The 22,330-nt window shown below is 41.0% G+C and overlaps 1 protein-coding gene across 1 annotated transcript in view; it reads right to left on the minus strand.

Annotated features, from left to right (window-relative positions):
- The window catches only part of ephb2b (eph receptor B2b), a gene marked incomplete at its 5' end in the record, with an annotated part of 83,221 nt that extends 63,407 nt beyond the window's left edge, over window positions 1-19,814 (minus strand). The window contains 3 exons of the mRNA XM_083939527.1: window positions 10,210-10,894; window positions 19,027-19,106; window positions 19,802-19,814. Coding sequence (XP_083795653.1) covers window positions 10,210-10,894; window positions 19,027-19,106; window positions 19,802-19,814 — 778 coding nt within the window. The remainder of the gene's footprint in view (window positions 1-10,209; window positions 10,895-19,026; window positions 19,107-19,801) is intronic.
- Between the last annotated feature and the right edge of the window lie 2,516 nt (window positions 19,815-22,330).

Raw genomic sequence — 22,330 nt, forward strand, 5'->3', positions numbered from 1 at the left:
TAACTCATGCTGTGAGGTGCTGAGGGAGTGATTTTTAGGTTTCCATTGAAGGCCAAACAGAGCAGCCTTCTCATTAGTTGTTGTTTACAATCTCACCTCCTCCTCCTCCGCCTTCTCCTTCTCCTTCCCCTTCTCGTCCACATAAATCCAGTATAAACAGGAGAATCCCCAAACGGGTTTGCAGTATAAACTGTGGGAAAATATCCCTAATCACGACACAAAGACCTAGAGGTGGAAGAGAAGAACAGGGTGTAATGTGGTGAGATTATTCTCACCCGTAAACCACTGGTACATATTATACTGGTGGGAATATTCTAACTGACTAGATAAGAATTAGCCTGGCAGATTGGGCTATGCCTTTCATCTTTTCACAGCGTGGGTAAAAAAAAAACTGTATCCTTTAGATGAACCCAGTTCTTTACAAGAGTTATAAGAATGAGAAAAAGCATGTCGAACCGTACCTTTCAGCATGGGAATTCCACAGGAGAGTGGAACAGCTCATTATATTGACTAATTTATTTGCTTAGCAGCGGCCCAAGGGGAAGTAGAAAGTTTTAACATCCAGAAAATTCTGTAAGTAGTCCATTTACAAAGCCGAGCTGTCCCCCACAGCAAATGAGCACCATCCCCCCTGAACCAGGCTTCAACAATTAAACCAGGCCGCTGGAGCCAAGATTGTTTTCCTGCCCAGCATCAAGTACGCTAATCCTGCACAATTACAGTGTTAGAGTATTGTGATAAACAAGCAGAAGTAGGGAGGGAGAATACTGAATACTGCTGGCAATATGACAGTGTCTGATGGGAAACAAAAAAAAATCTTCTTGGAAAAAAATTAACAACATTTGGAAATATGAACATTCTGTGAAGTGTTTTGGTCAATCAAAGACATATATACATTATATGGTGTGTCTTTATTTTGTAATGATTTTGTACGATAAGGCTAAAACTCTATGGTCATCATCATGGGACTAAAAATATCTCAACAACTGAACACTGGATGGATTGACATTAAATGTGGTACAGACATTCATGGTGCCCAAATTATGGATCCTACTTTGCAGATTTTTGCAGATTCACTAACTTTGCCCCCTAACCAACAGGTCAAAGTTTTCACCTGTGAAATATCTCAACATATACTAAATTGATTGGCACAAAATGTGGTATATATTCATAGTTCCCAGACAATGAATCCTAATAACTGTGCTGATCCAGTGATGTTTCCTCTAGTGAAATATTGCAACAACTATTGGATGGATTGTCCTGAAATTAGGTTTCACATACCCCATCCACAGGATGAGCTGTACTCAGTTCGGTAAACCTCTTCACTTCTCTTCTAGCTCCATCATCAGATAAAATAATTAATGGTTTATTATTCTCAGCTGTACTTTAATAAGATGTAAGCATGTAGGAAACTAATTCGTGAACAAGGTGAAAATGATACATACTTAACATCAGCATGTTAGCATTGGTCATTGTGAGCATGTTTGTATAAGTAGCTGAGCATCACAGAGCTGCTAGCATGGTTGTATGCTTTGTACACTCTGATTCATTCGTGGTTAAAGTCAGTGACTCAGTGTGCAGGTGTTAGACTTTCATCAATATTCCCAGGGTCTTAGAAATCAGAAAGGTGAATGACATAAGCAATATGTCTATTGGACAAAACTTATTTACCTAGATTCTGTCAGGAAACAGGAACTTACAGGTAAGTAACCTGGCAAATAAAAGAAAGTGCAATCCTGCAGCAGTAGCTCCCAGCTGAGAAGAGCTTAGCTTTATATTGATGGGGTTTTAGAGGCATGTGTTCAATTTCAAACTCGAACACCACTCGGAAACCTCCCAGGGAGCATGATGATAGAAACCTTTGCAATGCCAGTCCAACTTTTGAGTTGACATTAGCTGGTGGATTTTTAAACAGTTCTGAATTAAATCCCAAAGTAAAATATAACTCAACATAAACTGCTTCATCTGGTTGTTGATTTTGCTCAAACACCGCAGAGGCCCCTGTGAGTAGATAAAGCTTGTGTGGACACGATTACCTCAGAGGGATTCACTAAGGTTAAAGGAGATGTTAGTCTTGAATCCAAGGATACTTTCTGTTTGTTGGTTCTTTTTATTTGGTCTCAGGCATTGGAATTAGTTTAATTTATTTTAATTAATTTAACTCAGCCTTTTTGTTTTCCTTTGAGAACAGCAGGGCTAAATCATTTTGATGCCAAGTAATTAAATGCAAGGAATTTATCTTAATGACACTGAGGGAGAGATATATCGACAACTGAGAGATTTACAGTGCATGCTGACTCATGGCACAAAGCAAAGTGAACCTTGCAGTGACCAGCCAATCAGAGACGTTTAATTTACTCTCTTAACTGTGGATACACTCTATGTTTTAAGCATTATATGCCGTTTTTTGACCCTCTCACAGAATTGAATCAAAATATAAGAATGTCGTTTTGGGGTTGTCAACCGCACTTTTTCGAAAATAAATAATGTGTTTTGAAAGGAGTTGTATCAGGAAATATTAATTTTGTCAAAACATCAGAATCACAGACTACCAAAGTTAGGAAGTTCACAGAATTAATATTGTGCAAAGTCTTCCTTTTAGACTGCTCAAAGAAGATGATCTCTCATGGTTGTAAGTGTTTTATGTTGAGGGACAGTGAGGCATATAACACTGAGAAGGAAAGGAAGAAGACAAAGCTCTTTTTGTGCCTTTGTTAATATTTCTTTCCCTGTTGCCTTTCCATTCTGATCTTTCTCTACCATCCCATCTCTCTGCCTCACCAATGCAGCGGTTTAATCTTTCATCACAAGAAGTTTAACATGCGAGAGATCTTTGTTGGTGGGTGATGTTACTTATTTTAGGATCTATTATACTTCGTCTTCTCCGTACACGATGAAATTACTTTTCTCCGGTTACTGTACTAGTACTAAGTCAAAGTGAGGGCCTTTGTAGGTTGCAGTCATGTAGTAACATAAGTTGCTGTCGTCAAAGTTCTTCTCAAAATAACCAACCATAAAATAATTCAACTGAGCAGCAACACAGTGAATAGCTACTGAATGATAACTAACAGATGTTTTTGTCATTTCTAGGTGCACATATTCCAAATGCATGTCGTTACAGTAAGCACCTCTATATGTGAAGTATCTTATGCTGCATACTATGATGTTGTATGAGATTGAATGACCATCCGGTGTGAAGCAGAGTATAGACTGAATAACCAAGGGGTTAACTATGTGTGAACAACTGTACTCATCTCTTGGACACAATGTCCGCCAATGTGAGGAATGGATAAGCTTTTTCTCCGCTCTCGCTTTCAGAATAGCTCTAATGTAGGTCAACGCTATACAACACAAGACACAGTAATTTTCTCTCAATGTTGACCGAGTTCTAATACATCATTGGAAAACAAGGTCACTGATACTCAAGAGAGATTCTTGTCTTCAACAGTGAGCCTGATTGTTTCTCATCTTTTATCCAGACAGATGCTTGATCCATCAGTCTCCTTTAGCCGGGAGAGCTCTAACAGGACATGAGTCGAGGACATCTGAGAGCGAGCACACGGGGATGTTTTGACAAAGCCCCGGCCTTGTCCCTGATGAGAAAAAAGAGGCACATATGGAAGGATCTCTATATATTGTATAGCTCTCATTTCCTCACCCGGGACAGCTTGTCCAAGGGGAATTTATCAGTAACAAAAATTTAAAATCTCAGGGTTCTCACCAAAAGGGTTCACCAAGGTTCTCATGGAAAATCACCAGAAAACTGTGGTAATCAGGCTTTCTGGTATCCCACAGTGAGACATGGATAGGTGTTACAAGCAAGAACCAGACCTGCCGAAAGCCTCTTCAGTAAACGAGATGACCAATGAGGTAAAAAGAAGTACTGGGAGGATTAGAAGTCATACCGTATGAATTTGAGATTCAAAAGATGGTGTGGGATAATGAGGAGTGTGACAGGGGGGCATATGGAGCAGAGGCCCAGATGTGAAAAAACATTTGGAAAACGTTTGCAGGCTTAACTGGCCGTGATCTTTGAGTTCAGGGAGATTTGCAGGGATCGCGGTTAACGTTATCACATCCACATATGATGGATGTGCTGTGTAAATGAGGATGAAAAAGTGTATGTGGGTATACAGGGTTGTGTGCACGTGATTGCAATGTAATGTGATTGTTGCACTTACTATACTGTAATGAATACTAGCAGGGCTGTATGTGTAGTTTTTCCTATCATTAGATGTTTCCCTTCCTCTCATTAGAGGCTACCTAAATCTTTTTATTTTTTCTCTCCTGCTGTAAATATGTGTCCTGGGTGCAAAAAAGACAGAGAAGGAGCAGACTGGTGGACTGAGGAAAAAAGCACCTGGCCATACTGAAATCATATCACAGTGGGGAGGAGGGAATAAAGGCTGCTGAATGTTCCCTGGGGCCTCTGTGGACAGAATGACATGTTTTAGAGCTCATGTGTTTGCCTCCTGCTGTTACAACATCCACTGTGTACAGATCAAAGATGCCATGTCATCTACACATCACAGAAGTTTTATTGGATCTAACTGAAAAGATCAGCAATGGAAATTAAGTGATATTGCCTATGGTTGAGCAATAAAGTCATGTTGTTGATGATGCCATTTAACAGAGAAATCTTGCAATGATGAACATCTGCTCAGATGCTAATTTGTATTCCTTATGCTTAACTAAACGGCACCAAAGCAGACATTAATCTAACAGAATAAGTGTGACTTTTACTTTAACATACTATTGTGTGAATGCCTATTGTGTAGGCTGACTGTTGACATTTTGGTCTGCCTCTCTCTTTTTCTTATTTTTACCCACTCTCTCTCTCGCTCCCCCTCGCTCTGTCACTGCAGCCCAATGCAAACCTTTCCTCATCTTTGTTTGCTCAAAGCACAATGCAGCAAAGGCCTTGAGGGGTGTATTTTGTTTTGCTTCATATCTTGTTCCAGCGCAGAGGACATCCAGTCATCAGCGTGGCTTTTTCTCCACGTGCACTGTTAGTCAATTAGAGCTGCCATCAAAGACAGAGGCACCTAGGGAAATAAAGGCAGTGGCGTGGATTTGTCTGTGCTACGCTGATTTCCACCCTTAAACCCTCTCCAGACGAAGAGACTGCAATAATTGGGATTCTGACAGAGGGTTAGCGGGACTCCTTTCCCTGCCTTCTCCTCCTCCCCTCCTCTTTTCCATGCAATCGTGTCTATCCAATCATGTCTGGCCAGGACCTACCTTTGCACTTGATCCCCCTAACTCTCTTTATCTACAACCACATTTGGCTGAAGAATTACTGAAGCTTTTCCTCCTTAATCTCATTGCTCTGGGTGGGACTGCAGTAGCCTCACTTCCAAGCAGCTACTGATGAGGACCTCAGAGAGACTGACATTAAAGGAGGCACTAGGCACTTTTCAATGTTTATCATTCATGTGACTTACTGACTTGCTGTGGGGGCTGTTGTACATGTTCAGCAGAATTTGCTATGTCCAATAGACAGTCTTTACAGCCTGTGACTGTGGACGCATGTTGGTCTATAATGGTGAATCACCATTATAGACCAACATGCCTCAGCACTCTATAGACTGAGATTTTTTCTAGCAATGCAAATAATAAAGGTAAAATACTGTATGCAAAATGCAGAATTTATGTATGTGATATTATTAAATGTGGTCTAACTTCTCTTTATTCTACAACACTAAGACTTCCTCTTTCTCAGACAACAGAATTGGTTTCACAGTCAAGATCATTTCTCAAATCATTATTTCCACTGCGCATAGTGAAAGATTGTGCCGAATATGCTGTCATGATGTGTGATGTCATGCTGACAGTTCTTCCTACAAATCTGGGCCAAAGGGCCACACAAACTGTGCTGCTTGTTTTACGCCATCATTTCTTTTTCTCACCAAATAGGCATTAACAAAAACACAACAAAAAGTTGAATCAAGCTGTGACAGATTATCTCCATCTGAATCTTCACTGGTCTATAACACGAGCCACGCTCCCACAGTCCAGTCCCTTGAACTCCCAATAGCATGGGGTTAGATGATCAGATTACAGTGAAAAAACACACATGGGTATGGTTAAAGGAGTTTGCAATTCCACCCGTGAACGTGGCTGTCATTGTGCCCAACTGAAGAGAATGCTTTTCATTTTGGAGGGAACAGCAAGAGCAAACAGGACCTTGTGTGTCTCTGTGTTACACCATCTCCTCAAGGCTCTGAGGGAAAGCAGGATCTCTCTTTTCAGAGCCGTCTGTGCCCTGTTGTGGTTCCTTCACTCCCAGCACTTCTAAGAGAGGAAACTCAATCTCACTTGTAAGAATTGCAGAGAAAAAGGCCTCAGCAAATTGATGTAAGCAACCCTTTCCACTGTCAATATTGTGACAGATTTTATGACAGGATAATTATTTGCCGGGATCCCTGCCAAGGATTTAATTGTTACATGAGTAATTACATGTTTAGTTGCGGAGATGTTGGAACAAAGCATTGGTTGCGTCCTTGATATTACTGTACAAATAGCCTCTTTCATCTTGGCAGTTTTTCGCTGTCTCTGTGACTCCATAATCCAGCTATGAAAGTGGATATCTTACAAACCCTCTGAGGGCACCTCTCACAAATCAATTCATTACCCCCATAATATCGGCAGGCGAAGGCGCATCTTTCATAGATCAATTCATTATCCAACTTCTGGCAGTTGAAAGGCGGTGGTGAATGACCACAGTTCCAAGCACAGATATCAGCTTTCAGTGTTTAGGAGGATGACTGAAGAGGAGACAAACTGGTGGCAGCCTTTCATCAAAAAAGGGCTTCTGAACAACCATAGAATAATATCCTTATAAACTGTAATTATTTTATTTTCCTTCTTGGTTTAATAGACACTTCCCCATTATTTGCGCTGAGGCTCATAACTAATGTATAGAACCATGAAATCCATCTCTGCATTGCCTTTTCCAGCATTCCACAGCTGCACTTTCTCTTTTAATGATGTTCTAAAGGTTCTCTGCGTAACTTTCAGAAAACCCTTGTTATTAATGACATTGGTGGCCGTAGTCAGCACCCTGTTGCACTCTGTAGGTGTGAGTGAGTAGCCGGCAAAACAGTGAGACTGAGACTGAGATTGACCTGGCATCATAAAAGGGTGTCAAAAGAATTAAAATCATATTTAAAATCAGGGGCATTTCTAGGTTTAGAGTTTTAGGGTTTCTGAGCACCTAAGCCAAAGACAGTCCTATTTTTAACCCCCAAACTGTATTTTAACGCACTTTTTGAATATCATTCTTGCTTTTCTCCCTGCTCTTGCACTCTCCTTCTCCATCCTTCTCTCACCCCCTTCGCACTGACAACTAGGTTTTGTTTAACCATTGGGGTTGACACATTGTAAGTGGGGGTCTGGGGGTCTTCCCCGAGAAAATTCTGAGCTTCAAACACTTCATTTCCTTCATTCTGGTGAATCTTTATGCAACAATTTGTGACTTCTCCTCATCAATTTATGGTGCAAATGTCTATGTAAATTATTTATGTAGTTATTATTATTATTATGAGGATTTTGATTGTTATTATTAATTATTTTCCTATGTTGTACAAAACTTTCTGTGTATTCAAAACATCACACGTTTGGGGATGTTTTTTTAACGAATCATGTGAACAACAAATCTTGACCCTGACCCCAAAAAATAATGCTGTGAAGAAAGTAGCCCGGTCCTGGATTTATCAGGACATCTAGTCACCCTTCTGTGGGCAATGATGTCAGATCATTTTTTTTTTTCTTTTAAAGATTATTTGTTTGGCTGATTTTGCCTTTTATTATAGTACAGGAGAGATAGGTAATGGGGCAGAAAGAGAGGAGGCAACATGCAGCAAAGGGCCGCAGGTCGAGCCTGTGGCCGCTGCATCAAAGACTTTTTAGCCTCTGTATATGGGGCTCCTACTCCAACCACTGAGCCACCGGCCGCCCTGATGATGTCATATCATTTTTACCTTAAACACACTCAGGTGAGCGGGGCAGGTAGGAGAGAGACAGTGGGTCGTACCATGACAGGGTGGGGTTGTCTGTTATAGTTTGGCGGTTAATATATTGGGTTTCAGCCATATGGTGTCTATGGTTTTGACCATTTTTAAGCTGGTCAAATATAGGCTTGCGTTTAAAATAAATAAATAAATATTGCTCTTATTTTTGAGGGGTTCTGGAACTCAATTTAGGCTGTGGCTCGCAAAACTGAGCCACAGCCAGCTGGCCAACCTTGGGTCCGTCTCAGGGCGGCCGCTGCAAAATGTGTGTGGACTCTGCTGCTTTATTTGTTGATGTTACCCGACTCAATCTCTAACCAAACGTTAGCTAATATTGCACATTATTGGTTGTAGGGGAGCGGAAGGCAAGGGACTCAGGAGCGCGCAAAATGTTTCCTGAAAACGTCCCAAGTCCTTTACATAGATGTCAGTCCACAACAGTTAAGCACAGTTGTACGTTTTTCTAATATGCGTTATAACCCATTCACGTATGATGTTAAAGGCTACACAAAGAACCTTTAAATATTTTAGTGAGTGCGTCACATGATCAAGGAAGTGAAAGAGAAAATGGTGAGATTATCTTACGTTCTTCTGTGAGCTTCCCTACAGTTTGTCTATGAGCCCTGCTGTGTTCAGATCTATAACTGTCACTGCTGGAGTGAGGGTAATGAAAAAGAAAGCATGCAGTCAGTGAGGCTTCTCCTTCTGGTGGACCTTGGCTAACAAAGCCAGTTTACAGAAGGTAAGGAGGAATAAACAGGAGGGTGGTCAGAAATGGAAGGTAAAATGCTAAATTTTTTCAGACAAAAAGTTTCATGCCCAGCTGTGCGAGGATATAAATGAATCAACATGCTTTCCCTGACAGCATTTAATTGCATAATCCCATTTAGCACAAAAACCCATGACTGAGGACACCCCTGAGATGTTCCAATCCACCGCATGCAGTGAATTACATGTAGGTCAAAAAAACAAGCAGAATGTGTCATAATGTGGGGATGTGGACCCAGAGTAGCTTGCCACTGCACATCAGTCGCTGTCTTCACATGCCTCTTATTAGCCTCTGTATTCCTGAAAGAGGAGCTAGTGCCTGTCCTCATTAGTAGTCATTGAACGGGCCAGGCAGTATTTGGGAGGCAGCACCCATCACGTTTCCCTTCCCAGAGCAAAGACACTGGGGGATGTGTTGTAATTACAGGCGCACATAAGAGATGCAGCAACACCGATCTAAAACGCAGGTGGGTGGTTTGTTGTGCTGGGCTGGAGCAGCATGGCTCCAGTCTGAAGGCTACATGCTGTCTTGCTGTTTCAAGTGATCAACATCCCAAAGCACGTTGACCAAATACCACCTGCCAGACTGTGGATAGGGCATTGCACAGGTAAACGTTTGGCACATGGATGTTTTGAAAAGCCACATCGATTTGCCTGTGAGGGATTTCAATTGATAGGAAAACGCAGGCAATTTTGAAAAATATCCTCTTTGTCTTCATGGATGGAAGGAGACATTCTACCAACAAAAGATCAGCGCAGAAATCTTACAGATTTAAAAATGCTGTTCTTATTTTCTTTCAGTTTATGTTAAAAATTTGTTCTGTTAAATACACACAGAGGAGCTTCACTGTAGGCTGAAACATGTGTCTCATTTTTATTCTGAAAATAAATTTAAAAAAAACATTCAACAGTGGGAGGAATACCCTGTCCTGTTAACAAAATTACACCATGAAAATCAATTTAATTCACCTACAGATATTACATTTAAGAATATTTATGTAATAGATGGAGATTTACTTGTAGATGTGCTATAAAGGTCCACATGAATAAAAGCAAAATTTAATTTGTTCCCTGATAAGCCATTATGGCAACTCAGAAAAAAATGAACTAGATATGTAGTCACAACTTCAAAAACAGTACAAACCCTAGCCACAATAATTAAGTGAATTGCCATATTCAACAGTGTTTTTCTGCTGGAAAATGAACTGCTGATCATTTTTAAGGAAATATGATGGATTCAGTTAAATAATTTATGAACATCATGTTTCTTTTTTTGTATACATGACCATACTTCACCAGCCTGGAACAGCTTGCAGTGAGGAATAAACACTGTATGCATTGTACCCTTTAGTGTTTGGATTACTCTGTTATGACAGCAGATTGGACTGTTTCATAAGGCTTAGCAGATGTAAGGGAGAACAAAACATACCTCGACAAACAGTCCCATTCTCCACAGCCTCGTTCCCAGCCTTGCACATACAGCGTCCGATGGGTACCATCCATTCTCCATCTCCATTGCAGTACAACTTAATGGGCACATCCACCTCCTCTGCGTTGGGGATGCAAACACCTCTGGCAGCCACCAGGGAGGTGCTCTCTGCTCCTGAGAGTGTCTCCTGGAACGCAGCCCCGTTAGTGATGATACGGGGGCACTTCCGGTAAAAGACGCGAACTGCAATGAGCGACATACAGCCGCCGTAGTCCTGAAAGGCCAGGTAGAAGCCATTTCGTGACACAGGGCCAAAGCTCCGAACCTCAGTGTTGATCTTCATCACCCTGCCCCCTAGGTCCACCTGGGAGAAGCTCTCATCTGCTGCGATGGTGTCAACTTTGATCCAGGGGTTCTCCATCCAAGCCGGTGAGGTTCTTGTGGCTGTGTCAGCATCAGATTCATAGTAATAGAGGTTAAATGTCTCTTTACAGGAGCCTGGCACGTTGGGAATGCTACTGCAGTCCCTCACCGAGAACTTCATCTCCACGTGGATTCGCTGAGCACCCCGACGCCGGATGTACTTTGTCCGTACCCAGTTGTTCTGATTGTTGTCAAAAACATTGCACACCTGGTACGTCCGGATAGTGTTCATGTTTTCATCATACCCGCTCACCTCCTCCCACTGTTGACCAAGGAAATAAAGGAAAAAATAGTGAGTTAATATGTTTACGTTAGACTGCGTGAAAAGAGTCTGTCTTAAATACAGGATTTCAATAAAGAACAAAGTTGGGGCATAGTTAACCCAATTAATTCATTAAGTGCAATTCAGTTGTAACGCAGTAAATGGTCCGCTTGTTTCCGATTAATATAAACTCATAAAGCCCCGCTGATACCTATTTTGCAGGAATAATGAGAATGTTTTCATGCATACTTTATAATACTTTGCTTGCTGGGAGTAATCAGCTTAAATAATGTTTTGATTACATTGATTACATGGTGCAAAGAAACAAAATATATCCAACCAGTGTACATGGATGCATTAGACAAGTCAAAAGGAACAAATGAGAGCTTGTCTTTACAGCATATCCTCCTATTTCTTGAGGTAGTAATGATGTAATGACAAAGTTACTCATAGGTTACTTACTCTGACCCTTACTCCAGCTTGTTCAGATAATAGTCAGAGGATCGATTTATTTTAATGAGATATAACACAGTAGAGTTTACTATCCAGGTATTATGAGTTAAATAACTTCAAAGAGGGGGATTTTTTTTTTTAAATCTATGAACAGCTGCTCTGGGATATTAAAATAAGTTCCAATTTTAAGACTAGGTATATGAACTGTGTGTCATCTGTTACCTGGCACTTCGTACCATGTCTTACTCACACAAAGGGAGGTTGGCATTATGACGTTGTGATTTGAGACCTTACTTGGCCATTAGCATCAACAAGTTTGCTTTTTCTCCATCCTCTAAATTGTGTAGCTGCAAATAACGTTAACACATAATCTTCACATGAGTAATGCAATTTGGGATGTTAAAAAATATAAACCCAGCTTTGTAGAGGCAGAAAGCTTTGAGGTTCACTCTTTTCCAGTCCTCTACTTGAGGGAACCATTAACATTTGTAATGCTTTAAGAGGAAGTGGAGACATGACATTAAGTCACAAGAACAGAGCACAGAGGTTTCTGGTTTATATGATAGTGTGTCCTTATTTTTATTGTGTTTTAATAGGACGCATTCAAATCACATACTGTAATGGGTTATCGACATTCTAGTGAAAGCTCCTTTCACGACAGTGAAGCACTAAGGAAACATGCCATGCATTTTCCAAAATGTCACACTGAACTGACTTAATCATATTACACGGATAATCATATGAAGAACAATCAAGGGGCAAATTTCACACCAGATTTTCTGAGTATGCTTCAACTTCGAAGTCCAGATATTGCACACCAATTTGAGAACTCACTCTGTCTGTACAGACTTCAAGTGCAGCCTCTGTGGTTTTCCTGTCCCTTGGCCATGGATCAAACCAGCTTTAAACACCAAGCACTCTAGCTACCAAGCAGGTCATGAACTTGACCTCAGCATCTCAGCCAAGGAAAGAGCCTGTTCTCAATCCCCAAGAGCCACTTTGCATCAACTGCAACCTCTGCTGCTTCTACAGCTCTACCTCCCCCTTCACTCTTCACTTCACAGCTGATATAATTTCTGAAATTAGTGCCCACTTAGTGAGGATTTTGACAGATTTTGACGAGTTCAGAGGAAAAAGTCACCCCTCTTGCTACAAACAGGCGTTGTATCAAACACTTTCTGACTAATTAGAACAGCTTTAGTTTTTAATTTCCATGTCCTAATTAATCATTGCTAGGGTGATGCTTGGCTTGACCCACACCCAAGAGCCAACTAAAACAGAAAAGACTGATGTGCAGCCAAAAATAATAATTATAATGAAAGTAAACAAGATACAGCTTAACAAAAAAACAAAATGTGAACTTATTTTAGCTGTATCTTACATATCAAAACTGGCCCTTTCTTCCAAAGGTGACTAATGGGCAAATGTTTGAACAAAATGTTTTAACAATTATGTGTTATGCTCTGAATTAAAGTGTTCAAAAAGTGTTTTTTTAATTAGTAGGACTTCACATTATTTATAATTTACTTTCAAAAACACTGTAAAGAAAGTATGTTTTTGATGTTAAAACAGTAACAACTGAGCTAAAGATGATCAGACTACTTGTGGATGAAAGTTTCTAAATTCTACCATTCTATCACACTGAAATGATACAGCATGGTCAAATTTACTGTTTAGTAGCTTTAAAATCATACAAATAAAGCAAATATGACTGCATCATTGTTTAAGCATTTGGTTCTTGGTGGTGTGATTTGAAGATAAATCTGTCTTTTGGCCTATACTGGTAGACGTCATCATTCCAGGTCATGAGCAGCCATTGACCTTCCCACTTGTTGGGGAGCAGTGAGGGGGGGTCGTGGGCCAATTAAACAAGTGCAGGCAGTCCGCTTCTACTGAGCACAGAGCGTTGGACAATTGCAGTTTAATAAAATGAATGTGGAGACAGGTGGGGGTTGCTGCTAATGAGGGATGCAGACAGGGGAAACTGCAGGGGAAAAGTGTTGGCAATGATGTGGGGGAAGGGTTGATCCTGGCTATAAAAGACCCCAAACAAAATGTGTTTTGATGGAGGGCCCCTTTTTGTCCTGTCACAGCCTCTTTGCCCCGCTTTCATCACAGCCAGTGGAGGGAAGCAAATGGAGCATAATAAGAGCCTAACGATCAAGCACAGAGTGTGAAATTAGAAGAAACGTCTTAATTTTCACAGCTCTTTCCCCTGGCTCTTTACTGAGAGTGCTGTAAAAGGGTGGTCATGTGTTTTAGGTATAGAAGGTGGAGGTAACCCTGGTTGTGGATGTCTAGATGGATTAGTTAGAGGTGATGAGTTACCCTCAGATGATAATGGAAACAAAAAATCCAGAGCTCCCGGTACATTTGGCAGATTGTTGTTTTCCTATGGAGTATGGAAATCAACAGCCATAGGCTGAGAGCATCGAATTGTGCCGTACTATAACATAAAATAAATAGATGTTTAAGGCCTGAATGATCAAAGGCATTTTCTTAATAACCAAAAGCAATTGCATTTGTGAAATATTTCGGGTGTTTTTAAAAGTTATGAGATGTAAGACTGTAAGACTCAAAAGTAAATAACAAGCGATGTTCTTCATGGTACACTGAATGAGCTGCCTTCCTCCGAGAAACACAGAGGCATACAATGAAAAGCTACTGGTGTGAAACGGAATGTGTGACTGGATCTATACAAAAAGACACTCATTTAAGTTTTAATTGCTCTCATTTGGGGTCCAAAAGCCCTCGGTCGAATAGTGTTGGCAAATAATGTTGTGTAATGTTCCAAGGAGACTGAAACAGACACTAGAAACCCCCCATGCATGGGATATTTGAATCTGCAAGCATACAAGCCATTTTGAATAAGTTATCATTGGATCCTCATTCTGATATATTAGAAAAACACGACAGTATCTAAAGGTTATTTGCTTGGCCTATGCGATTTTTCCCATATATAACAAAACTAGCATTTAACCTTGCCTTTGATTTCTATTATTCTAGAGCAGTAACACTGATGGACAAATGCCATGCATTTGCCATGCATCTCAGCTGCTCCTCTTCCTCTGAAGTTATATGAGGTGCTACTGAGAATGAGGTTCAGAATCAATATCTCTTCAGCTACTCCAGGAGAGAGAGAGAAAAGTTCAGCTGACCTGCAATTCATACGTCTCCATGACAGTAGGTCTCTGCTTTATCTGTAAAGCCAGGCGTAACGTACTGTTGAGCTTCAATTACAGACTGGAGTTTCCTCTGCAGCTGAAACCATTCACCAGACAAATACGGAAAATAAGTAGTCCTCCTTGACCTCTTTGTAGCAACTCATAACCAAACTTCTCTATAAGCACGCATTATGCAGGAGAGAGCTATGCCCTGTTTAACATTTACATCTTGTTCATTTTACCATTGTTTTAATCTAAATTGGTTTATCGTAAGTGAGCACAAAAGGGTCCAGTGCAAGGACATGCATTTGTACATATACTGTAATTACAGTTAGCTTAAGGTGATTTACAACAATCAAATTGACCCATAAAATAAAAACAACTACTAACCATTACTCTAACTAAAAACAACACAAAATTCAAACAAAAACTTCATCTAACACAATATAAGCAACCTTGAGATCAGCCTCACATGGATAGTCAAGCACACTTCTGCAGCCAAGAGCCCACCAACAGATACTTTTGATATGTCATCAGCTATATTCACTCCATTCACTGTGATCAACTGTAATTTATTTCAAGCATTTCTAAATATTCATAGACACTGGCAAAGCAGCATTAAACACAACTTGCATAAATGCACGGGTCTACGACTACAGGAGGAAACAGCCTGTTCTACAACCTACAACTGGTCAGAACAGAGTGACACATCAGTCATGTAGCGCTGTGAATGCAGAACACTCCGAGATTTCATTGTTTTCACATGAGCTGTGTATTTATCACGTCCTGTCATTACAGTGTTTGAATTAACCTGAACTATCCAGAGCCACATTACATATCACCGCTCAATCACTGACAGAAGTAAATAAATTATTCACACAAAAGCAGTGAGAGAGAGACCCAGTGGAAAACTCCCCGGGCACAGTCGCCCCATTTGCAGTTGTGGGAAATCTGTCAGAGCAAGAGTGCCTTCCCCAGAGGGACAGAGGACAAATGACACACACTCTCTGCATTCAATTACTACAAGAGAGGCCATGAGAGCCAAATCCTGCAGGAGACTGTGCTTCATAGAGGACTCACACACACAGCCTTAAGTAGAACTGTCTGCTGCTGTCAGCTCCAACTACCACTGTCCACTACTAATGCATAACATGTGAAAGAAGAAGAACAATTTCATCTCTACCCCCATGTCACAAAGTTATATGTGAATTATGTTTGTATGTTTGCATTTTTCCTTGCATAATTCCTAAAATATAATTTTACAGACTTTAATATGAGTCACAGTCACAAATTAGTTCAATACAATTAAATATGTTCAACAAATTATTTGTAAAGCAAAAGACTATAAGTTACTTGCAAAAAGTATGCCATGTTTGTCTGCCACACATGCCCAAAATTATCTGTAAACAACCTCAACCTAATTCCAAAGGAATTTAAATACAATATGCAGTATCTTAAATAAAACACAATGAACTGGTTTTCTTTCAAATCATTTTTCAACATGTGCTGCATATTGCCTTCCTACAAAACTCTGCTGTGCAGTGTGTCCCTGAGTGACACGAAATATATACTGGTACAGCACATTATCACACATCAATAATGATAACCCAACCCCCCAACACACTACCTTATTATGTTTTCCTATATGCAGGAGACCTCAGTTTTCCCTCTACAGTAGCTCTGTGTGCTTCTCACGGCCGTAAGTCTATTTCTAAATGGTTGCTGTTGTCAGTACTTGAGCGTAGGAGTGAGTGGGTCAGGAAGTCTAACCTGATGTTCACATGTCTCTCAGCTCCACTTGAAAAAAACATTGACCACTTAACCCTGCTCAGCTAGCCAGCTATATATCAGCTCCATGTCACATGGTAGATTGTCAATGGGTGAGGATCTCTATGTTTCTTTATATGGAGTGATGTTAAAGGAAATGCACAATTTTATTTGCAAATGTCTTTATCCTTAAATTACTTTTTCAGTGTATTCTGCTGGTCAATATATGTAAAATATCAATACATATTTACATTGTTATGTCCTTCTTGTGTGTATATGTGTGTGCATGAGGTTAAGTCTTCAAAAGTTGCCCTGAGACACACGTCTACATGATATTTCAACTATACTAACTGCACCGGTTTCCCTTTGTGTGCGTGGAGTGAGGCAGTGTGTTTTTTATTGCAGAATCTGAAAACATTCAGTCAGAAAACTTCCTAATTTGCCCCAAGATAAAATTCTGTTTTTTTTTAAATATTACAAAGATTGTCAGACTTTTCTGCGTCTTATCAAGAAAAAATTAAGATGTCTGGCTCTGGCACAACATAGGTCTGGCTGTCATTTCTGTATAATTAAAAGGAGGGACTTCCTTGCTATACACAGCTGGTTATAAAACCTGATTTACAGAAGTGCAACTGTGTTACACAAATCACATCCAAAAATCTACTATAGCAAGCTGATTTTACAGCCGTGCTTGAAGAGATTCCTTAGAATAATAGTTTGAGAGGTGATATTCCAATATGCTGTACAATAAAAGAGTGGAATAACCCCAACTGCCATTTCATTTCTGACGTAATATCACACTGTTACTTGACTGCATTTCAATTGTGTCTCAAAGTATCATATGTCAAGTTAGGATATATTTCATGAAGTTGTACAGAGTAGTGAAAGCCAACTGCTGGTGTGGCGCTCTGCTGGATGTTACTGATCCACCAGCTAAGCCCACGAAGCCATGCAAAATGTGTGTAAGACAATAGCTTCTGTAAAGCACCTCTTGCTGTTATACAGAGAGTGAGCGGGAGCTCTGTTTCCACACCTGTTGCCCTGGGCCATATGGGATAAGCTATCTCCATCACTCTCACTCTTCACTTTCCAATGGACTGTGCTTTTGACAAGCTCAGCCAGATCATCATAAAAGTTCAGTGCCCACGCTGATAAGACCAAAGCTATACCTGACTAAATCCAGGAGATTAGGGAGTTGTTTGCATTTCATTGTACTCGTAGAGCGTAATATATCATAACTACATATGGAGGTCAGAAAGGAGCATGGAATTATCTGAAGTCAAAGCAGAAAATAAGAAAGTCCTTATGGATAAGCCTTTCTGTCAAACTTACTCTGAAGATATTTGATTTGGAAGCATTAGGCGGTACACCACATGGAACAAAGATGATTCTTGAGGAGATCTTCAGTTTGATGTTTGGACCTTAATTTCAACTCATCTTGACCAGAGTGGGGATTTTCACTGCACATAGTTTGCAAGTGGGGTAGGATTTCTGCACGTTTTCAACTTTTTATTCTGAAGTTTCCACTTATTATTAAGATCTGATTATGAAATGAGTGAATGTTTTGCTGAATCTAACATTTTGCAAAGATGAAAGTATGATGTGATGTAAACTATCTTTGGAATTGGTATGTGTGTTAGCTTTCTCCATGTATATTAGATCCAGAGCTGGAGAGGGAAAAGAAAAGCAGTCGGCTATTTGCTTTGGAATTGATTGTAGGAATTAGCAGGGAGGAGACAACATGCCCTAAGGTTTGGAGGGATGAAGTTATTCTAAATTGTTGTTGAACAACTTTGAAGTTGTATCATGAAACTGTTGAAGGTCAGCTCTTTATGTTGCATTTTTTTAATGTAATAAAGACACAGCATGATAAAGTAAAATTCAAACCGTCTTTAATACTAACCCCAGAAGCATAAATAATTTAATAATCGGCAGTGGTTGATTAAATGCACCACAACATTACAACATTATTTTCTCTTTTGGACTCCCTCAAAGTCTAAATCTTGCGGTGGGGAAAGAAGTGAAGGAGACTCAGACTCTGGTTTTGGCTAACTTTAAGGGGGCCTGGCTTGCATGTGGCTAAGAGGAACCAATGGCCTGGCAAACTTTGTGGAAATACTGTGAATCAAACACCAACATGCTCCACATAACACATAGCTTCTAGCCTGGCAAATGAACACACGTATTTAGCTTCAAGTTTATGATTGTTCATTCTTACTGTGTTTGTAGGGAAGCAGAAAGTTCAGATCAGATTAAAATATACAAAACCTGGACAATTTAAGGAAGAATAACAAAAAGAAAATGAGGCCAATGCATAATTAAAATATGGGGTAAAAATGTATTTGTACAACTAATATCCAAAAAGAAAAAAAGGTAGAATCTTTCAATTCTACACAAAACAAAATGTTTTCTCCTTAAAACATTTACTAATGTAGTTGGACTTTGATTCCCTTGGTTTGAGAAATGGTTAAGCTCACTGTGGGGATCAGGCCGGCTCGTTGGTTGATCTTTAAATTTAAAATGAGAAACCAAAACACTATAGCTACTAACAGAAATACATTTATCATGGTGGACTGAGCTGCATTTTTACATCTTATGAAAAGAGAGGGCCACCACGCACCTCATTTGTCACAGTGAAGATATCCTACAATTGCTTGCAGTTACACTATTACTTAAATAATAATTGAATTAAATCTTCAATATCATTGTATCAAGCAGATCATTGTAAAAGCAGATGACGTCACTTACACTATTGTCACTCGACCCTGACACGGGGTAGACCGTCCAGCCGAGCTCTGCTGTGGCTGTAGTGGAGTCCATAAGTGTCTCTGTGGGAAGAAGTAAGGAGAAACGGTGGTTAGATAATCTCCTGAAGACGTGAAAACGTTGCTGCAGGCCAATGGAAACCATTTGAGTCATAGAAATATTCTGACAATATTTCAACAGTTTTCTTCTTTTGCACCAGCAATTTCAAATCAACACATTTTAATAATAAATATTGTCTTTGTTTAGGCGTCATACAGAGTCAAACATACTACTGGGCATTGGGCCGCGTTTTGGACTATCGCTGTTGCGGATTTATGTCGTTAAAGAGACGGCAAGGTGTAGAGGCCGATTCAGTGAGTTTCTTAGTTTTCATTGATTTTGCTCGTGAAAGTGATAGCCTTAGCTCACAGTGGTGTGGTAGTGGAAAGACAGCCATTGATACAATCTGTGTGTTGAGGTAGATATTGCAAACAGTTTCATAAGAGGTCAGTCATATCCTGGTCCACAAAACAATGTCATCATCCATATGACTTGTAGGGAAAACAACCGGCTGGAAAAGCAAATCTCCACGGCACAGAGGAGGGGCACCCTATATGCCACGGATTATCTGGTGGAAAGAAACACCTCTGGTAATTGGGGTCAAAGAGAATGTGCCTCCTGTCTGTCATGAGGTCCTCTGTGGTACACATTCCACCATTCTGACCCAAATGTCTGTCATACACTTACTGAACCATTCATACTGTCACCTTCTTCTTACCCTCTGTACCCATGCCCTCATTTCCATTCCTGACTTCATCTCAGCTCTGCTTCTCTCTGAGCGTACCAGAGGGCAGGTTGAATGAATTTCCCCTGCTGATTAGGCCAGTGTCAGTCTTCTGCTCCAGTGTTCAGCTTCAGCAGATGGAGAGAGCCTTCATCAGGTTTGAGGCATCAGCTGCAACTCCAAAATGCCACAGAGGGATTTAGAAACCCCCTCGACAAACACGTCTACTAAGCTTAGCATAAGTCACAGCCAGTGATTGTAAGACAGGCCTCACAACAATTGCAAGCTGCTGTGGGATGATTATTAATTTTGTGGTATAAACTGAATGACTTGGTGCTAATAATGTGGGACAGAGCCCCCTGAGATCAAATTACATGTGAAGTAAAAGTTGAAGAAAAGTTTTACATGCAATGAGTGAAGGAATTTGTGTTTGTTTCCCTGCGTACGTAGCTCTGTACCAGTTTGGAGGATATTTTTTAGAGACTTACAGTTGTTTCATAACCCTGGATTTCCTCTAATTTGTATTACAGCAAAAGCCAGAGCATTTAATTAACAGGCTCCACACGCATCGATTTATTTCAGGGCCTTATGCTGACTTTCTTCGACTCACTAGTTCTCACAAAGAATAATACTAGATTCCATAACCTTTTCAGTGATCACAAAGCCCAAATCTTATAATTAGGCAGATGAGACTGCAATTGAGCAGCTATTGAGAACTTTGTGTGTGACTCAGAGCCAAGCAGCCTACATGGGTGTTAAGCAGTGAAACAGTAATTATCCCCCATAATGATAACGATAATAAGTGGAGGAGTAAAGTAAGAATAATGAACCCCCTCTGTGGTGGTTTGAGGAGTGCTGCGGGTGAACAGGGAAGGAACATTAACACAGACTGGGTAATACATACCTCTTTATTAGGCATACCTGGTGCTTAATAAAGTGTCAGTGTGGTCTTCTGCTGCTGTTCTCTATCTCCTAGAAAGTAGGTGGTGTTGTGTGTTCACAGATGCTCTCCTGCATTCCTCTGTAGGAACCAGTGGATATTTGAGTTACTGTTGCATTTCTATCAGCTCCAACCAGTCTGGCCATTCTCCTCTGACCTCTGGCATCAACAAGGCATTTGCTCCCACAGAACTGCCGCTCACTGGATCTTTTCTCTTTTTGGGACCATTCTCTGTAAACTCTAGAGATGGTTGTGTGTGAAAATCCCAGTAGATCAGCAGTTTCTGAAATACTCAGACCAGCCCGTCTGGCACCAACAACCATGCCCCGTTCAAAGTCACTTAAATCACCTTTCTTCCCCATTCTGATGCTCAGTTTGAACTGCAGCAGATCGTCTCGACCATGTCTACTAAATGCCTAAATGCATTGAGTCGCTGCCATGGGATTGGCTGAATAGAAATTTGCATTAACGAGCAGTTGGACAGGTGTACCTAATAAAGTGGCTGGTGAGTTTATATCCTCCTCTTAGGGCGCACTCACACTGTCGTTCTGTACCGGGCCAGAACCGGTTTTTCAGCTAAAGCCTAGTACGTTTAAGCAGTGTGAGTGCACCCGTTCCGCGCATAACGGCCGCCCACGGCCCGCTTGAAAGAGGTGGGCTTTAGCAGAGCCGTTTCACATGTACAAGCACGAGCGTGCGCACGTGTACGAGCACGAGCACGAGCCCTACGGCGGTAGCGGTATGTGCGCCCGCTCGGACATAGAAAATAGAAGGAGGGACCATGCGCGGACATTTAACAGCAGCAACAATGGCGGTGAAAGGTTCACGTTGGTGTGATGCGGAGGTGGAGTGTTTACTGCAGATTTGGTCGGATGAAAATATTAAAAAACAGTCGACAAGACGCACAAAAACTCTGAGGTCTGTGGAAAGATTTGTAAACAAAGCCACACACACGTGATCAATGCGTGTGACGTGTTACGGCGTGATGTCGTGATGTCGTATGGAAAGCAAGAAGCATTGGCCGAGGCCCAGGCAGTGTGAGTACAAACGGGGCTGGGGCGCGGGGGGAGAGGGAGGGGGGACAAGTACCCTAAAGCCCGGGTCGCGGTGCGGAAGGACAGTGTGAGTGCGCCCTTACTCTTTTCCTGCTGTAGGAACATATTCCCTCTGTTTTTACCTGCTGTCTCGTCCCATCCACGGCACCACTCTCTTTCTTTCTTTGCACTTTTCTATCAGTAACTCTCCCTCCACAGATTCTCCTGTTTTACCTCTTCTCTCCATTCCTTCCCCTCTCTCTGTACCTCTCCTGCTATCAGTTGCCCACATGCTGGAAAAATAGTCCCTCAACCCGAAAGACTGATCACTGTTCTTCCTCCTGCTGTCTACACTTCAGTCCTGGCAGCCAAACCAATTCATTACCTCCCGTGGAGTAGAGCAGCACATAACTCACCACTGTCAACCACCAGCTCGTTCACAGTCTGAACCCCCCATGGCTGCTCAGCAAGGCTGCTCAGCTAGACATGTTGGCTATTAATCAGCAGGAGGAAAGGGTGCAGAGCTTCTCACCCGGATCACTTTGTTTT

Source organism: Echiichthys vipera (genome assembly GCF_963691815.1).
Source record: "Echiichthys vipera genome assembly, chromosome: X".
NCBI classification, from domain to species: domain Eukaryota; kingdom Metazoa; phylum Chordata; class Actinopteri; order Perciformes; family Trachinidae; genus Echiichthys; species Echiichthys vipera.